Here is an 18,542-nt window from a genome sequence, read left to right on the forward strand (position 1 = left end):
AATTTAATTGCTTATTTTGTAATGCATCGAAGCAGAATTTTTTACAAATAATTTTTCGGAAATATTGCAGGATCTTCCATGGGACAAACCGAAGAAGCCATCGTTCTGCACGAGACTGACAAACAGAGTCGTAGAAACCGGGATGAGAATAAGACTGACTTGCACGATTCTTGGTAATCCGGAACCGCATGTTTATTGGACTAAAGATGGTCAAAAGTTAGATGTATCAGATAGTCGCTGCAGAACGCGATACGAAAACGGTATGGCCTATCTGGAATTATATGACGCTCTTCCGGCGGATGCCGGAACTTATACATGCATAGCTGAGAATACACACGGGATTTCGAGCACCGAATCCACCTTAAGGGTTTACTCCGATTATAAACCTACACATTCGCCTCCGACATTTGTAAAATCCATTAAAGGTATGGAAATGCGCATTGTGATATACATTTTAATTTTCACGCGCATCGTTCTAACGTTAGACTTACTTTTTTTCATGTAGACACCTACCGATATTCCGATCGAACACTCATCTTGGAATGTCGTGTACGAGCAAATCCAGCTCCTTCTATTTCCTGGCTGAAGGACGGGCAGATTCTTCAGGGCGAGCGTTACGAGCGAAAGTATCTCGATGATGATGTGTATAGACTGGAGATAGCGAATCCTAGTGCCTCGGATAATGGAAGATACACTTGCCGTGCTGTAAATGAACTGCACACAGAGGAAACATCCCATATGGTTCATGTTGAAGGTGATTGATTATATGTCATGAATAAATGTAACATTAAAATGCAAGCGATTGAAATTGAAATGATTTTAGACTGGCGATCCGCGAGTCAATACGATCTAAAGTTGAGCGACGGAACTGAGCCGGAATTAACGCGACGACCACGATTCTCCAATCTATTGAAGGATTACAACGTGCCTGCTGGCGGTACCATCGCTCTTCAAGTAGAAGTTAAAGGTAGTAAGTCGCGTTAGAAAGTCACTTGTTAGATTTTTTAATCTTCCATTACTCTATAGGTGTCCCAGCTCCGGAAGTAAGATGGTTACGCGGTGACCAGAGGGAGCCGATCGCGATACCGAAGGCGAAAACCTTCACCGAACGTGGACTTCACACGTTAATTGTACCCGAGGCGACAGAATCGGAAAGAGGCACATACGTGTGTAGAGCGATTAATGCTTACGGGCAAGTTGACACGTCGGCGACAGTGGATGTAATATCAGCGAGCGCTATCGATGGCGGAAAACCGGCGATGTTCGTCTCGAGACCGTCCAAGAAATCGATCGACGTGACCGTCGGCGAAGACATTAGTATATCCTTCCGAGTCAGCGGCACCCCTAAGCCACGAGGTAGAGTTTAATAGATTTTTTATTTCATTTATTCTTGGACATCAGTATCGGTTCGCTTTCTCTTCTTTTTCTCTCTCGTCTTCATTTTTCATTCTCTTCTTTTTTCTATCTTTTTCACTTTAGTAATCTGGATGAAGGGATTAACGGATATCACGGACGGGCCGAGGTCGTACAAGGAGAGTATCGATGATTATGTCAGATTAACATTAAAAAGAGCCGTGGCTTCCGACGAAGGTACTTATTGCATCCTGGTTAAAAATAGATACGGCTGCGACAGAAGCTTCTTCTCGCTTAAGGTGAGGATTCGATGGATTTGGAACAAAGCAAAAATATTATCGGTAAATATATTCGCGAACAGGTGAAGCAACGCGCCAGGTCGTTGACTCCATCGCCAGATTGGAATTCCGTTGCCGAACGTGATGCAGGCGAAGAACACGATGACGATATGTCATATGTGAGAAGTAAGTGACTTTTCATTATTTTGTATTATTAACTCAAAAAATAGTGAAATGTCAGTCATGAGATTTTGTAATATTATTTTAAATTTAAAGCAAAGTCATTTAATGTCGTGTAATAATAAATTCCAACCATACAAATATCATATAAAATATTATTGTGTCAATTAAAATTAGAATAACAAACAAGCTTACACCAACTGCAAGATAAAGTTAGCTTTCAATGGCTGGACGCCAGTTTTCACTGGAATAAGCGGCCGCGCAAATTGACGTCAATGTTTAGCTTAATTATTCATCGAGCTGATCGGTAGCCGAAGATCTCCTTAAACGAATGTAAACTGATCTTTGAAGCGAGTGAGAGGTGGTATATGTATTATAGAATGTGAGATCTCAGTTGAATTCAAAATTGATACATTCGCAAAATATTGTAAAGTAGCAACTCGTAACGCTTAAATATATATTTAAGTTTCGTTCGAGGAGCATCTTTCGAGAGCCGGGTTATTTTTGTTTGCCTTCTTTAATCATCGCCCACCAACACCTCGCGGATTCCACAAAATTTCAAAATTTAGTCGTCGTTGAAACGCGAATCATTTCGTATATCCTAGTATTCAAAATCTTGAGTTTCCTTGCGATTCGTTGTGCTAAAAAAATATCTCGCGAAGTGAATAATAAATTTTTATTTCGTCAATATTTCCCTGAATGCTATCATCGCGAGTTTATTATAATTTTTATATTTTTGTGTTATTATATAGTATATTAAACAAAACTCTCTCTTTCGGTTTCTTTATCCGATGTCAAAATATATTTAATTATATAAAAAATTTATAAAAAATTATTTTATAAAAAATATGCATATGTTAAAAAAATATATATCGCTGAAAAGAATAAAATATAATTCATCATGAAGCCACATGATCATGGAATTGTTGTCAACGATGAAAACGATACTATCACTATCTCGCGTTTAAGACGTTCATGGACCAATAAGAATTGTTTAATCATTGATTTTTTGGAATATTTATATGGACATCGAGGTTAGCTAAACCGATGAAAATTGCTTGTAAATCTTTTTAAAAAATAACAAATATATATATAAAATTATCATTAATATATATTTCAATACATACGTATATATAAAAAAAGATTAACTTAAATATTTATATATTGTATAAACATTTAAATAATATTTTATATGCAGTATATACATTATATTTAAATAATATTATATGATTTTCGTCAGACGTACCTGGTCCAATCAGCAGTGAACCAGTCGCTATTGATGGTGGAAAGAATTGGTTATCGTTGACTTGGGGTAAAGCAGAGAGAAGAGGACCCGCGCCGGTGATTGCTTATAAAGTCGACGCTTGGCTTCTGGGTAGCGATGGGGGTGCACGATGGGTGGAGGTGAGTATAACAAATATTATTTCCAAATGTATATGCAACATTTTTTTATATCAATTTATCACTCTTGAAATTTTCAAAATAATTCAGCTGGGAATCACGCCGATCAACGCGTTCGACGCGTTCAATTTGCGACCGGGTGGAGAGTATAAATTCCGCGTGACACCGCGAAATCGTTACGGATGGGGCGAACCTGTTACTATGACGAATTCGGTGTTAGTGAGCGAAAGTACCGATCTTCCGGAATTTACGAAAATTTTACCTGGTCAATTGAAGGTTCTCGAGGGAACGCCATTAAAATTGGAATGCGAAGTAAGTTTACACACTGAAAACAAATTTGTTAACTTGACTGAAGCTTTAAATTACTATTTTGTTGATTGAATACATATTAGTATTTAAGTCAAATATATGTTTTATTTAATATATTATATAGATTTTATATTATATAGATTTTTTAATATATTATATAGATTTAATATATTATATTTAATTTAAATATTTTATTATTCAATTCACAAAATAATATTTACTTAAAAGGTTTAGTCAAGTTATCAAATTTTTCAGTGGTAACGTCTAGCTACAGTTACATTTAATCAGTTTTACCTCATTCGAATAATGTTTTTCAGATTCGCGTTGATTCCAAAATGGACATACGATGGTACCGTGAAACAACGGAGATAGATTCTCACGCTGATTCGAGATTCGCGATATATTACGATGGTCCCAAATGTTTCTTAACAATTGAGAACATCAAAGAGGATGATTCCGGAAGATACGTTTGCGAGGCGAGCAACAAGATCGGTAAAATGTCGTCGTTCGCTAGGGTTTTCGTTGTTAACGATCCGAGAATTATCGAGGCCGATGCAAAACTCAGAACAAAGTAAGTGGATGGATTATTCGTGATAACGACAAGGTCAGAGCGATAATGTCGTACAATTTATTAATAGTCTGAGCATCGAACCGGAAGATAAACCGCCGCAATTCACCATGAGAATACGAGACAGGCGAGTGCAGACGACTTATCCGGTGAGGCTTACCTGTCAAGTTATCGGACATCCCGTTCCAGAGATCACGTGGTACAAGAATGAAACGAGAATCTCCCAAGACGGTGATTATATCGACGTGCAAAGAATATCCGGCAAAAAGATCGATTCTCCAAGAATCATCTCTCTCAAACATCCTCTTTCAGATCGTCACATCTTCTGGGACGACGACTCGAACTTCCACACTCTGGAAATAATCCATTCCACCCTCGACGACTCCGGATGTTACATGGTGACAGCGAGAAACGTGAACGGCTCGGTGTCTTGTCGATGTACCCTCGTGGTAGATAAGGGAATTCGAGCTTACGTTGCCCCGGAGTTTCTTCGCGATCTTGACGCGGCTTACACGATTCATTCTGGCGCGGAGTTGCGAATGTCCGCGCAACTCGAGGCTTATCCGAGTGTCGGGGTCGTCTGGTGAGCAACAATTATAATTAAAGGCCAAAATTTAACATAAGTCATGTTAACATACGACCGATTGTTGGCACCCCAAAAGCTACGTAAAAATCTAATATCGAAAATAAATTTGCGTGGGACTGCTAAGTCGCGTAAATTAGCTCGACCGCTGAAAGACGCAACTAAATCGGATGATTCGGTCATACTAGAGCTACTTCGTCGACTTCAATTAATTCAATCGATGTAATTAAGCTCGAGAATTTAACTCGCAGAATTTATTTATAGCGAGATTACTAATCTTGTAAATCGTATTTTTAATTCACTTTCTTCCTGTTCACGTTCCAAAAATAAAAGTTAATAATTTCGTATAATAAATAATAAATTCGTATTGACAAATAAATATTAACAACGCCTTAATAATAATAATAAATAAAAATTTAATAATAAAATGAATTTCCTCGCGTAGGCATCGCGATGGTATCCGACTACGACCTAATAGAAGAGCCGTAATGACGTTGAACCACGATGGTTCCGTCCAATTTTCTCTGGCTAATGTTACTGTGCGAGATGCCGGAGTTTACAGCTGTACCGCGACGAATGCAGTCGGTCATACGGAGACTTCCACTAGGGTGGCTGTCATCGCGGATGCAATTCCGGATCAGTTGTCCATTGGATCATCCAATGTCATGAGCGCATCATCTCCGGATATACCGTGAGTCTAATCTTCTCAGAAACAGCAAAGTTCAATAACCTTCCCCAATACCCTGATATTTTTTTTTATTAAAACACTACTTATTATGATTATAGCAATTATTCATGAAAGCATATTTTCATGCACAGATGTTAATCAACAAACATTTATGTAATGCATAAATTCAATTGCAATATAAAAAAATTAATTATATTTGTTTGCCACTTAAAATGTTTGAATTAAACGTAAATAAATATATGTATGTATAATAATTTTTCTAGATATTCCAAGGAACCGCTTTTCGTCACGAAACCATTATCAACCGAAGCAGTCGAGGGCGATGCGGTCATCATACTTTGCGAGGTCGTCGGAGATCCTAAGCCCGAAGTAATATGGCTGCGCGATTTTCTCAAGGTAAACAAATTTCTTTTTTTTCTCAGTTTTTAAATTTGTGACACTTTGTATTCGTGCCACTCTGCGTCTTTTTAAATACAAATTTGATAAAAAAAACAAACTACTACGAGAATTTTAATATATCTGTTAATTAATCATAATTTAAATGATGAAGTGTAGATCGAAATAAAAATGCAAATGACGAAGTGACGTATATCTAATGTTGTGTGGATCTTATATGGATCAAGGTAGTTTAAAAAAAAAGCGATCACGTAACGAAGCGTATTATATCCATAAAAGACAATGCATTGTATGCATGTTGAGAAAATGGCATTGACATTGAATGGTTCCGTAAATGGTAAACGTGCGTTGCACGTTATATTATATTTTTTAATACGAACGAAAAAATAAGACACACTCTCAAGAAGAGAATCCGTATTGTCAATTGATAATTATACGATCGTTCAAAATGGGAAGTGGTGCATCTTTTTGACCAAAACATCCGCATTACTCCGGAATATCTGCATAATCGCAAAATGTATACATAGTATTCCCCCACTTTTGTCGTCGGCTTTCGTCGTCGATGAATCGCCTCTGTAAAGTACAAGCGGCAAAACAGTCGTGTCGCGCAACTTTAACGAATGAGCAGTCACTTTTAATCAGCTATAAGATATCCTCGCGCTGTGTATCTTATGTGTATAAAATGTAATTATTATTTTTATTATACACTTGATTGTTCTGCAAGCATCAAAACTTCTGACAAGATCAAACACGCACTTAATTAATCCAAACAGTATTCACGCAGAAGAATAAAATTCAACTCCATGTGGAAGACAGTGTAAGTGTAACATTTTTAAATAATTGTTCATTTAGCCGAGAAGAGAGATCGAGTAATTTTATAACTTAAATTCACGAGGCGCAGACTTGAAATAAAGTATTAAATAAATTAGATTAAGATAAATTATTACATTTTATATATTAAAATTTGCTTGTGTTGGAAACGTAAACCCCTATTTTTCTCGGAATTGTCGGGAATTTATTACTGCAAATGCAGTTCGCATTTAATCAAATAATTAATTTATTTTATAAGCATTTATAAATCAAATATGCTCAAAAAGTAATCATAAAATTTTGTATAAAAAAGATCGAAAATGATTATTTCTATAAACAAGTAAATTAAAGATGGATTTTGTTGCATACAAATATACATATGTAAATTAATTTTTTTAACATACATATATATGTATATATATAATTATTTCTAACATACATATATATATATATATATAATATATAATTATTTGCATATACATATTTATAATGACATTACCGAAAGTCCTTGCAACTGTTTGCAAGTGACAATTTACGGCGTCTGTCTTTCGCAATCGGGAAGTATCCTCCGCATAAATTTAAACGTAGGCGAGTTATAAAATACGACAGGTGCAAGACAGATGTATCTCAGAGGGTTCATTATGTCACTATTTCAATCCAAGGGTGAAAAATTGTGCGACTTTCCGCTTGTCTAGCTGGACTAGCTATTAATGGAAATCGAGATCTGAAATTCATGAGGAACGAGAAGTCTATTACGAGAAACGGTAATATACTCATTGGTACTCGCGTAATACGCACAACCAGGAGATCGGACTGCAACGATCTGTACGACTTTCGCTCCCTATATGGGCTAGAACCATGACGAAGACATCTCTCGCTTCTCTTTTCTCGCTCTTCTTGTACCGCACACTGAGTTTTAACCCCGTCTCGTAATCTTGCGTAAGAACTAGCTTCCAAAGTCTATCAATACGAGCACGATTTCAACCAGACGAGACTACCAAGCGATTTACACGCGATGCGTCACTCTCGAGGAAACCGTAACGTAAACGTCATCCCGCGAGTCGATGTTTATTATGATTTTCGCAAGTTAAATACTCTCGGTGACGGATGACATCGCAGAGACATTAACTTGACGTCAACATTAAAACCTTTTTTCATCTAAAATTACTTTAATTAAACACATTTTTAATTTTTATTATTTGAATAATAATAATAATTAAATAATAACACATTAAAATTGTTAATCATTCCTTTATACTCGCTCGACGTAATGCCATCCTAGTAGCCGAGTTATAGGTATGTGTTATTGTCGTCGGCGATAAAACTCAAGAAGTAAGCGAGAACGAAGCACATCGATAAGGAGCAGTATAAGCATTTGCAATAGTTGACATTCCGACACGGTCGAATCTGCAGTATCTAAGTATTAGCACTACTCACGATTTTGGATGCTTGAATATTCACATCATACGTTCTATCTTGCAGCCCGATTATTACAAGGACGCGCCTCACTTCCGGCTGGTGGGAGCAGGACCACAGTATCGGTTGGAGATACCTTACGCCAAACTCGACTTCACCGGGACCTATTCCGTGATCGCTCGCAACTGTCATGGGGAAGCTAAGGCTGTAATTTCCCTGCAAATTTATGCCAAAGGTAAGATGCAAATTTTTCTTTCACGTCGCGCAAATTCAATCAATCATCGACGATCTTTTCAGGTCAAGGCAAAGAGGAACGAACGCAAAAATCTCACGGGTGAGTTATTTACATAACATATATACAGAGTGTCTGACATAAGAGTGTCTGACGATTTTCCCTCGGCAAAAATGTCGAGGAAGGCCATCATTTTTTGGATTTTCCCAATTATTGCCAGCATGTATCTTTTTATAACTAAACTTTAAATTAAAATTTTATTAAAGTAAACTCTATTTGAAATTAATTGGCGAATGTGGTTTTGTTAATATTTTATTTCCACAAAGCTTAGCTTGAGAAAAATCCTTTATTTTCAATCGCTTATAACTCGAAAATTATTGATGCCTCAATATTTTTGCTGAGGAAAAATTGTTTCCAAATAACAAGATCTACTTATATATTTGTGACACTTTATGTCAGACATCCTATATATAGTCGTACGCAGATGTACTATCTGTCGTTCTCCTAATGAAACATGAAACCCTGTAGAAAAGTGATGACCCTGCCGATTATAAAGAGGGAGCTGCGAGATCTCAGATGTTGCGACGGCGATGCTGTTTCCTTGGAGTGTAAAGTCTACGCCACTCCGGAACCGCCGTTGATTCGTTGGGAACGAGGTGGCAAGGTGAGAAGAAGTATTAATGTCACTTTTCGCGATTGGTAACCCAAACAACATACGTATCACGTCTAAAAACGGGACATTAAGACGTCTTAAAGATATCTTATATGACGTTTTAAAGACATATTTTAATGTGATATCTAAAAGACATTTTAATGACTGCTTTAAGACGTCTTAAGTCCCTACTTTAGACGTTTTGTTGTCTGGAAAACTAATGTACAAATTTTCTTTCATTAGATCATAGCTATGATCGGCGATTTCGCCACCGAATTCGATGGCGAAACGGCCCGATTAAGTATTCAGCACGTCTATCCTGAGGACGAAGGAGAGTACACATGTGTGGCTTACAACGACCTTGGCAAAGCGTACACTTCGGCGTGTCTAGTTGTGGATGGTAATATAATAATCTCTTCGAGACTGCTTTAAAAAAAAACGTTCCGAATAAAGACGCTATCGTGACCACCTTTTTGAATTCATTTTGTTATGCTAATTGTCGGTCGCATTCAAAGATTATGATGTAACGCAAGCATGACTTCATAATTTTTTCTCTCCGTGCGACGTATGTATGCATATACACAAGTCGGAACATATATAATCTCAAATATTCGTTAAGGTACCATTTCATGTACAGCATACTGTCACAGCAGTCTATTGCTATTGGTGCTGTTGGTTCAATTGAACGAACAGCAAAAGCAGCAAAGCAAAAGAACATGCACACAACTAGTTGATTCTAATTATTATTATTATTATTATATTAGTTAAATAATAGATTTTATGAATAAAATAGATCATTATGAGAATATAAAAGCAAAAATCGTAATTTTAACTTTGAAATAATAAGAGAACAAAAAAAGATACTCTAATAAATTTTGATCACGTGACTGATTTGCTGCTGCTGCTGCATGCTGCGCATGAAAAAACACTAGATCATAAATATTGTGGATTATAGTACCTGAGGGGAAGGAAAATATCCTGAGTCAAAGATTAACGAGGCCAGCGGGTTTGCTGTCGGCAGGATCGACCCCGAGATCAACTCCGCGATCGACGCCAATCAGGAGTCTGTCACCAGCGGTTCCGCGTAAGATTAAAAACTCGATCTGCGAGTTTAAAGGAAAGAATATTTAAACAAAAAACATAAGAGATAATTACTTTCAGACGGACGCGAGTTCAGATCACCCCAAGTTCTGCTGCGAGGCGGTACGTCGTCGAAACGACCGAAGGCTTGCCCGCCAAAATTTTACGCGGTGCCGCACAATCGCCTGGTTCAGGAAGGCGAGACTGTTCGTTTCCAATGCGCGGTGATCGGTCATCCCGCGCCCTGGATACGATGGGACAAGAACGGTACCATCGTGACGCCGAGCGCGAGGATCTCCATCAAGGAGCGAGATGACGTTAAGATACTTGAAATCGCTGATGTAATGCGAGAGGATGCCGGTCTCTACAGAGTGACGGCGGAGAACGATTTTGGCCGGATCGAGGCCAGCGCTCGTCTAGAAGTAATAAGTACGTATATCTCTTAGAATTTACTCTGAAAATCGTGATAATTGTGGAACAATATATGGTATTGGAAAAATTGTCTAAGAGTTTCTCTGATTAATATTTAGCACAACAAAAAATATTAAAATGTACATAGTAAAATTAATCGAACATATTTCATAAGATATTAATATTTTTATTAACCAGAGAAACTTTCATAAAATTCTTCCAATACTATATTGTCCCACAATTACCATGATTTTCAGGGTAAATTCTAAGAGAAAATTCTCTCTGTGTATTTTTCTATATTTTTCTATTTTTCTTTTTACACATCACTAGTCTTTTCTCTCTGTAATATTAAATTTATAAATCTGACAAAAGGTCGATACGAATCGACAAGTCGGACTATCAGAACCAGAAGCGCCTCGCCTAGGACTTATCCTTCCTTCGATCGGAGTCTCCTGTCAACCACCAGCAGAATCAACGAACGCTTGCAGCTGGAATGTCGTATAAGAGGATCACCGAGTGTAACGTCGACGTGGTACAGGTAAAAATGCGAGGACTTTATATAACACATATTACAGGTTTGTAAAAAAATTATTTAAATTCTTTTTAAATTTGACCTAGGAATGGACGACCACTGGAACGATCCGCTAGGATAAAGAGACATTTTGACGGCACGACGGCCAGAATCGAAATATCGAAGGTGAAGGCCAGCGACGCGGGTGAATATACTTGTGTAGCGACTAATGTCCTTGGATCAACGAGAAGCAGTTGTCAGGTGAATGAACGCTCATTACACGTACATATATGAACTAATAATTGGTCGTCAGTTTTCTTGAGATCCTCCGTATATATTACATTATATATTCAATTTATCCTCAGGTAACTATATTACATCCACATGACTCGTCTATCGCAGACAAGGACGCACCGCGATTTCTCCGAATGTTGCCGGAAGAGTCGATTGTCATGGAAAATCATTGTCACGAATTTCAGACGGTAGTCGCAGGTAGAATTTATCTCATTCTTTAAACTACTCAGCTGAGTTTTCGAAAAAAAATAATGAAATATAATCTCTAGAGCAAGGATGTTATTTGCATTTTTATCTCTCACAGGTACGCCTCCTTTCACGGTCACTTGGTCCAAGGACGGTCGCGAGTTACCCGACGACGATTATTACAGATGCATTATATACGGAGATGGGGGAGTTGCTCTTAGATTATCCGAGGTTCGCCCACAAGATGCCGGCGAATACACCTGTGTCGTACGAAACGATTTCGGTGTTGCGTCCTGTAATAGTCTTTTTGCTGTTCAAGGTCTGATTTGTATTATTTCGCTCTAATATTATTATTCCATCCCTTACTTTAAGCGATTTATCTCTCAATGTTTGGAAACAGACTACAAAGACGTTCCCAAATTGGCACCGCAATTTACAAAAACTCCACTGTCAATCGTCGCCGTTAAAGGCACTACTGCGTGTTTCTGTGCTCGAACGCAGTGCGAAAGAACCATGGAATTCACTTGGACGATCAACGGGAAAGACGCTAGGGAAAACGCAAAGTGTAAAGTACGTAAAATATATGGAAATATTAAATTGATTAAATAAATTATATACATAAATTAAATTATATAAATTAGAGCTCGTGATTGAAAATCGGTTAACCGATTGTAACTGAAAGAAACGTTGAATATTCGATTAAATAATTAATTGATTAATCGATTAATCACTGAAACTGATTAATTATTAATCGAATAAATCATTTTTCGATTACTTGTTACTTTTATTAGGATTTTATAATAATATAATAATTGTGTAGTATGTACAGTTTCTATATGGAAAAGAAAGAAATGTCAAATTAAAACTTATACTCAAGTTAACGCGTTCATTGTTTCATATAACAATCTTTAGAATCTAGAAGAAAAATGTTGAAAAACATAATAAATGAGAAGAATCGATTAAATGATTAACCGATTTAAAAAATAATGGTAATCTATTAACCGGTTAAACGATAAATCGAATTTATCGGTTTTCACGATAAATTAAATCTTATTTAAACTTTCTCGCACATTTGTTGCTAATTATCATTTATACCTTTAAAGATCGAAAGGGATGGCAATGTCAGCATCTTGCGAATAGGCGACATATCATCGCGCGATACAGGAGAGATTCGATGCACAGCCTCCGTAAATGGAAAAGGTCCGTCCATCAGTTGCGTCGCGAAATTACATTTACAACGTTCGTTACACGATTCCAGCGACAGCAACCTTTCGTCGATTTCTGTAATGACAAAGCCCGGAGAAATGCAATCGCGTGTGCAGACTAAGCTATCGCTGAACATTAATAACCCAGGCATGCCAGAAAAAGTCACGCAGCTATCGTTATTAAAACACGAGACCCAGAGAACCAGATCATCTTCGTTTCCTCGACGGATTGTACCTTACGCGAAGAACGTTTCTCCTTTGCCAGCAAGAAAACGCATTCCTAACAATGCTGATATTCTGAAATCACGATTTGAAAATCACGATCCATCGCGACAGAGAATCGCAGAGAAGAATTTAGACAGGAACGTAGAATTTTCGAACGATCGAAAATTATTATTCTCAATAAATGAGGATTTTTCGATGAAATTATTATCACCAAAGAAAACGGAACAGTTTCATCGGGATACTAATGTATCGAACGAAGAGTGTGCGGAAACGCTCTTAGAAGATTTGATGAAAGCTACGATAATAAACGATCCAGATGACGTCACCGTATTTAGAGGAAACAGGGCAGTGCTCAGAGTAAGTTATCAAGGACGTCCCGAACCGAAGGTCAAGTGGCTTCGAGTGGTGAGTTTCGCTTTTTTCATATTTATCGATTTCATCGATTTTATTAATATCGAGTTAAAAATGTTCTAATAAAAAACAACGCGTAATTCTGATTCTCGCGCGAGCAAATTTTTGTATACATAAAAGAGGCCACTGTTTTTCACAATAGACGCTCTGTTTCGCAATGATAATATAAACTACATCGATATATAGCAGCGCGATTACAGTATGTTAATCTAAACGATATTCTATCGATCTCCAATAAGTCTCCACGCGATACGAACGAAGCATAATTTTTCTAGAGCTTAATCTGTCAGAAATTAAAACTGTCAGTTATTTAAAACGATCAGTTGCTTATCTTTAGCCGCGAGAAATATGTCGAAACAATTTCTTATTATAAATTACGTATAAATCCCCACCAAAATGTGAGAAGACAAATGTGTAAACTTCTGGAAAGAGATATATATTATACATTTCGATCGTCGTGTATCATACAGCCACGTACGCAGCTGGCATCAATCAAGTTTATCTGTGTTACATGAATTCCTAAGTATATCTTTGACATAATTAAATATTTGACAAATTTATATATTTTTATATACTTGACATATTATATATATACGGTGAAACATATTTATTTGAATTGAAGAATCGCGAACTGCAGCCAGATGAGAGGATTAGGATAATCAGCGGAAACGGTACGTCTTGCCTGACCCTAGACGAGGTGACATACGACGACGCTGGAAAATACGAGGTCTCAGTGGAAAATTCATTGGGCAAAGAACGAAGATTCTTCAGCTTGGCTGTAGAAGGTAATTTGTTTGTACACATGCACATATATTCGTTCGCTTTCGAAAATTTATAACACGCTATTAGAGCATGACTCGGCGCCGCTCGAGTCGACCTTGGCTTAATTAAGCTTAATTACGCGGAGAGCATCGGTGTCGCTGATCGGACCAGCTAACAACGTTGGGAATAATATGGAAAGCGTTTTCTAAAAAAAAAAGAAAAAAAAGAAACGATCGTATATATTCCACGAGCTCGTAATTTAGAACGAGACATCGCTCCATTGTTCCTCGTGCGTAAATGCGTGTTGCACGGTCCAGTTCCTTTCCTCGCGTACAAGGCAGACAGCAGTCTCACGTGACACAAGCCGCGCAATAATTCCTCCTTCCTCTAGCTTCCTCCACCATCTGCATTCCACCTCCTCTTCCTCTTTCCTCGAGACCGCGTTATGTCTAACATAAGTCCGCTGGTGAAAAGACGCGTGTACCGCGACAGAGAAGAGATACTCGCGATGCGCATCAACGACATAACGTAATATAATGACGTGCATATTTGTTTCAAAACGCACGCGAACGTGCTCCGAGTCTGTGTTCGACAATCGTGAAGTTGACATAAAATTTGAATTAATCGCGCGTTGATAGCAGAGAATATATATATACGTATAAATAGCTACTGCGGTTTTCTACGCGGATGAATAGAAAAATTGTGCTGAAAGAGAGATTTGGATTTCCATCCAGGTCCACCCGAGCCAGTCGCGGATAAACCTAGCGTGAACCTCAACACAGATCAAGCTACGATCGCCTGGAGATCACCACCTTACGACGGAGGTCGCACGGTTATAGGATACACCGTGGAAGCGAAACGCGCCGGTGAAAGCACGTGGACGGTAATCGCAGAGTCTTGTCATTCACTGAGTCACACGGTATCGTCGGCTCAAACTAATTCTGTGACACCGGGTGAGAGTTATCGTTTCCGCGTCCGAGCTGAAAATATTCACGGCCTCAGCGAACCTAGCATGGAGTCCGATCCCGTCAGAATCCCAAAGCAGGGAGAAATAATGTTGGAAGAGGAAGAAGAAGGTGATTATCTATTCCTAAAGATACAGGGTGTCTAGCAGATTCGATGACAAAAATTCCCTCACTTTTTTAGATTTTTCAAGACCAGAAATTTTTCATTTTTTCCCTCACTTTTTAGTATTATTTTTTCCAAATATATAATTTGCATATATCTATATAATAAATCAATTAAATGTTAAATCATGAAATCTTTGAGATATTTTTGTTAATAAAAAAGTTCAAAAGTTAAAAAAATTTAAATCAATTATACAATCTGCATTATGTACAATATCAAATTTTTTAGTTTTGTCTCTATCATACACATTGAAATAAAATAACACGACGATGAAAATATACATAAATGAACGAACACGCTGTAGATGAATCGATTTTTAACAACACAGAAAATTAGCGTGCTGGAAGTCAAGGAAAAATTTATATTTATTTAATAAAAAATTTCAAATTATTGAGACAAATGTAGAATAATATGAAAAAATCCAGATAAATAGTAAAATTTCCTGACTCTTCCCTGACAATACCAGATTTATAAAATTCCCTGACAATACCCGGTTTCCCAGATTTTCCTGACCGCTAGATACCCTGAGATAGCTTCAACAATATTATACTATATTTAAATTCATTTTTTAATTAAAAAAATTATTTTAAGAAATATGCAGTTAAAAAATTAATGAACTGAAAATCGCTAAAAAATAATTGTTTAATTTTTTTAGACAATTTCGAGCCGAGCTTCGCAGCTCGTATAGTGGAACCGGAAGAGGGAAGATTATTCGGCGAAAAGTACAAGGTACTTGAAGAGCTAGGAAAAGGTCGATACGGTATAGTTAAAAAGATCATCGAGAATGAGACGAACATGAATTTCGCTGCCAAATTCGTCCGAACAATTAAAGCGAAAGATCGCGAACAGGTGCGCGAAGAAATAAAAATTATGAATGCATTAAGGCATCCTAAACTTCTACTTCTGGCTGCTGCTTACGAAAGTCCTCGTGAAACTGTATTGATCACGGAATAGTGAGTATCTGGTATCAATTATTAGGTCTCAATTATATTTATGTGTTAAATTTCAATAACCTTATAATATTTTAATTTTTTTACTCAGTATTTCAGGTGGAGAACTATTCGAGAGGGTGGTGGCCGACGATTTTACTTTAACCGAGAGGGACAGTATCCTCTTCATGCGACAAATTTGTGAGGGAGTCGAGTATATGCACAAAAATAATATCGTACATCTCGATTTAAAAGTATGTTTTTCGCGGATAATAATAAATGCTTAATTTGTGATATGTACGAGCTAAACAGAGTGATTCGCTTTTATCTTACAGCCCGAAAATATAATGTGCCGTACGCGTACTTCTCATCAGATTAAACTGATTGATTTTGGATTGGCTCAGACTTTAAAATCCGACACGCCGATCAGAGTGCTTTTTGGCACCCCGGAGTTTATTCCACCGGAAATCATAAGTTACGAGCCTATCAGCACCGAGTCGGATATGTGGAGCGTCGGTGTAATTTGCTATGTACTGTAAGTGCTTAATAATAAATTAATAATAATAATGATAATAATATTTAGTAATATTATTATATAATAATACTAGTCAATCTATATATAATAATGATCAATTATATAATTTAATATATTATTATATAATAATTATTATATAATAATATATCAAATTAATTGATCATTATTATATATAGATTGACTGGTTTGTCGCCATTCATGGGAGATAACGATGCCGAGACCTTCGCTAACATCACACGAGCGGATTATGATTTAGAAGACGAAGCTTTCGATGCCATATCGAATAACGCCAAAGATTTTATCAGTGGATTACTTATTAAACGAAAGGAGTATGTCTTTTCTATATTTGTCGTATTTTTAAAAATATTTAACTGATTCGGATTTTCAATCAAAATCTTCTCTTTCTATATATTTCTTTGATATAGATTACGCATGTCAGCCACACAATGTTTAGACCATCCATGGATAGCGCAACACGCGGCGACAATGAGCAGAATAGTTTTGCCGACAGAAAAATTGAAGAAGTTTATTATACGAAGAAAATGGCAGGTATGAATTTTTTGAGAATTCCAAAGTTATTTTCAAAAATTACAAAATTAGATTTTCTGAAAATTACAAAGGTATAATTATTGTTGTGCGTAAAAGTGACAAGTAAAACGTAACACAAATATATTTAAAAAGATAGATCAATATTACTTTTCTAAAACAAGTAATACCCAGGATGGCATGTTTTATTAAGAAGCTGTAAAAATTTCACTGACATTTCAATCATATATTTTTGCATTAATTTTTCTTTATCATTAATTATATAATTCAATTTGTCGCAATAAAGCATAACATCAAGTACTTGATATATAGCATATAGCTTTTGCAGTTTGAGATATTTTTTAAAAATAATCTCAGCATGCGTTTGTTTAAATCTCGAGTGTGCACGTTTTGCGCTATTTATTTCGACAGAAAACAGGAAATGCCATTCGCGCATTGGGAAGAATGGCAAATCTTTCTGCACATAACAGACGTAGTCCTACAGCAACGACGGAGTCGTCACCTACGCTCGAAAAAGAATTCGAAATGCAATATTCCGATGATAAATCAATCTGCACTGCCGTCGACGAGGACACGGAACATATCGTGATAAACGCGAAAGAAAATTCTGAGACAGAATCATGGACACGTCCTACGTATGTGACGGAAGTAATTACCGAGATACAAAAGACACCCACGAAGGAAGAAAGTAGCTTGAATGATCTTTCGAGTCAGACGAAAGAAAAAACGTGTAAATTACATATCGAATTAATTCCAAAAATACAAGATGTCACGGAGGTTTTAGCGTCGAAAGAAAATGAGAAAAGTGGCAAAGAGGAAAAATCCTTCCAAGTTGACGCGATTCCGAAATCACAAGCATTGCGTAGGGTATTTCGCGGAGATTCGCGCGATTCCGGAATAGGAGATTGCGGTTCGAGCCAAGTAACATCCTCATTGCAAATAGATGAATTAGAGTCCACTATTGTGGAAGAAGGAGATCATGAGACTCATAATCGAGAAAGTAAACAACGGGCATCGAAGGAGGAAGAAAATCGGCAAAGTTCAACCGCGGGGATCCTAGTAAGTTTCTCACAAGACAAGAAAACCTCTCTTCTTCACGATACCGAAATTGTTGCGGGCAACGACAAGGTAGCTACAAAGAGTGACGTGACTAAAGCTTCGTGTGAAACTAATCCTGTGCGGAAAGGTGTGTGTAAGCGTGATTAAGTTTTTTTTTTTTTGCTAATATTGATAATTACTCGGTAAAAAATTTTTTATATATAACAAAATTATATGTACATAGAAATATATAAAATTATACATATCGCAAAATTATATATGAAATATGTCCATACATAAATTAGATCAAAGTGCTTTTTATATATATAATTATATAAATTTAAAATATTTCTTCATACATATAACTATATATAATTTGACATGATCATATACAAACCCCAACTCTTATAATTTA

At 36.8% G+C, this 18,542-nt stretch overlaps 1 protein-coding gene across 5 annotated transcripts in view; it reads left to right on the plus strand.

Annotated features, from left to right (window-relative positions):
• The window catches only part of LOC114939507 (uncharacterized), a 41,544-nt gene that overhangs the window by 21,288 nt on the left and 1,714 nt on the right, over positions 1 to 18,542 (plus strand). For 4 of the 5 annotated variants that reach the window (XM_029313807.2, XM_085484545.1, XM_085484595.1 and 1 more), the window contains 33 exons: positions 71 to 425; positions 506 to 754; positions 824 to 967; positions 1,027 to 1,356; positions 1,480 to 1,652; positions 1,715 to 1,817; positions 3,052 to 3,215; positions 3,303 to 3,524; positions 3,839 to 4,092; positions 4,160 to 4,320; positions 4,402 to 4,672; positions 5,118 to 5,363; positions 5,624 to 5,756; positions 8,049 to 8,217; positions 8,280 to 8,316; positions 8,743 to 8,878; positions 9,110 to 9,266; positions 9,822 to 9,950; positions 10,028 to 10,375; positions 10,730 to 10,895; positions 10,976 to 11,129; positions 11,234 to 11,360; positions 11,467 to 11,667; positions 11,749 to 11,918; positions 12,452 to 13,183; positions 13,812 to 13,974; positions 14,686 to 15,027; positions 15,735 to 16,032; positions 16,121 to 16,262; positions 16,344 to 16,543; positions 16,720 to 16,872; positions 16,969 to 17,092; positions 17,501 to 18,275. In XM_029313807.2, coding sequence (XP_029169640.2) covers positions 71 to 425; positions 506 to 754; positions 824 to 967; positions 1,027 to 1,356; positions 1,480 to 1,652; positions 1,715 to 1,817; positions 3,052 to 3,215; positions 3,303 to 3,524; positions 3,839 to 4,092; positions 4,160 to 4,320; positions 4,402 to 4,672; positions 5,118 to 5,363; positions 5,624 to 5,756; positions 8,049 to 8,217; positions 8,280 to 8,316; positions 8,743 to 8,878; positions 9,110 to 9,266; positions 9,822 to 9,950; positions 10,028 to 10,375; positions 10,730 to 10,895; positions 10,976 to 11,129; positions 11,234 to 11,360; positions 11,467 to 11,667; positions 11,749 to 11,918; positions 12,452 to 13,183; positions 13,812 to 13,974; positions 14,686 to 15,027; positions 15,735 to 16,032; positions 16,121 to 16,262; positions 16,344 to 16,543; positions 16,720 to 16,872; positions 16,969 to 17,092; positions 17,501 to 18,275 — 7,528 coding nt within the window. The remainder of the gene's footprint in view (positions 1 to 70; positions 426 to 505; positions 755 to 823; positions 968 to 1,026; positions 1,357 to 1,479; positions 1,653 to 1,714; positions 1,818 to 3,051; positions 3,216 to 3,302; positions 3,525 to 3,838; positions 4,093 to 4,159; positions 4,321 to 4,401; positions 4,673 to 5,117; positions 5,364 to 5,623; positions 5,757 to 8,048; positions 8,218 to 8,279; positions 8,317 to 8,742; positions 8,879 to 9,109; positions 9,267 to 9,821; positions 9,951 to 10,027; positions 10,376 to 10,729; positions 10,896 to 10,975; positions 11,130 to 11,233; positions 11,361 to 11,466; positions 11,668 to 11,748; positions 11,919 to 12,451; positions 13,184 to 13,811; positions 13,975 to 14,685; positions 15,028 to 15,734; positions 16,033 to 16,120; positions 16,263 to 16,343; positions 16,544 to 16,719; positions 16,873 to 16,968; positions 17,093 to 17,500; positions 18,276 to 18,542) is intronic. The other variant, XM_085484616.1, reaches the window with a different exon arrangement.

This window comes from Nylanderia fulva, unplaced genomic scaffold, assembly GCF_048542155.1.
Source record: "Nylanderia fulva isolate GAGA-0341 unplaced genomic scaffold, ASM4854215v1 Scaffold1, whole genome shotgun sequence".
Lineage (NCBI taxonomy): Eukaryota > Metazoa > Arthropoda > Insecta > Hymenoptera > Formicidae > Nylanderia > Nylanderia fulva.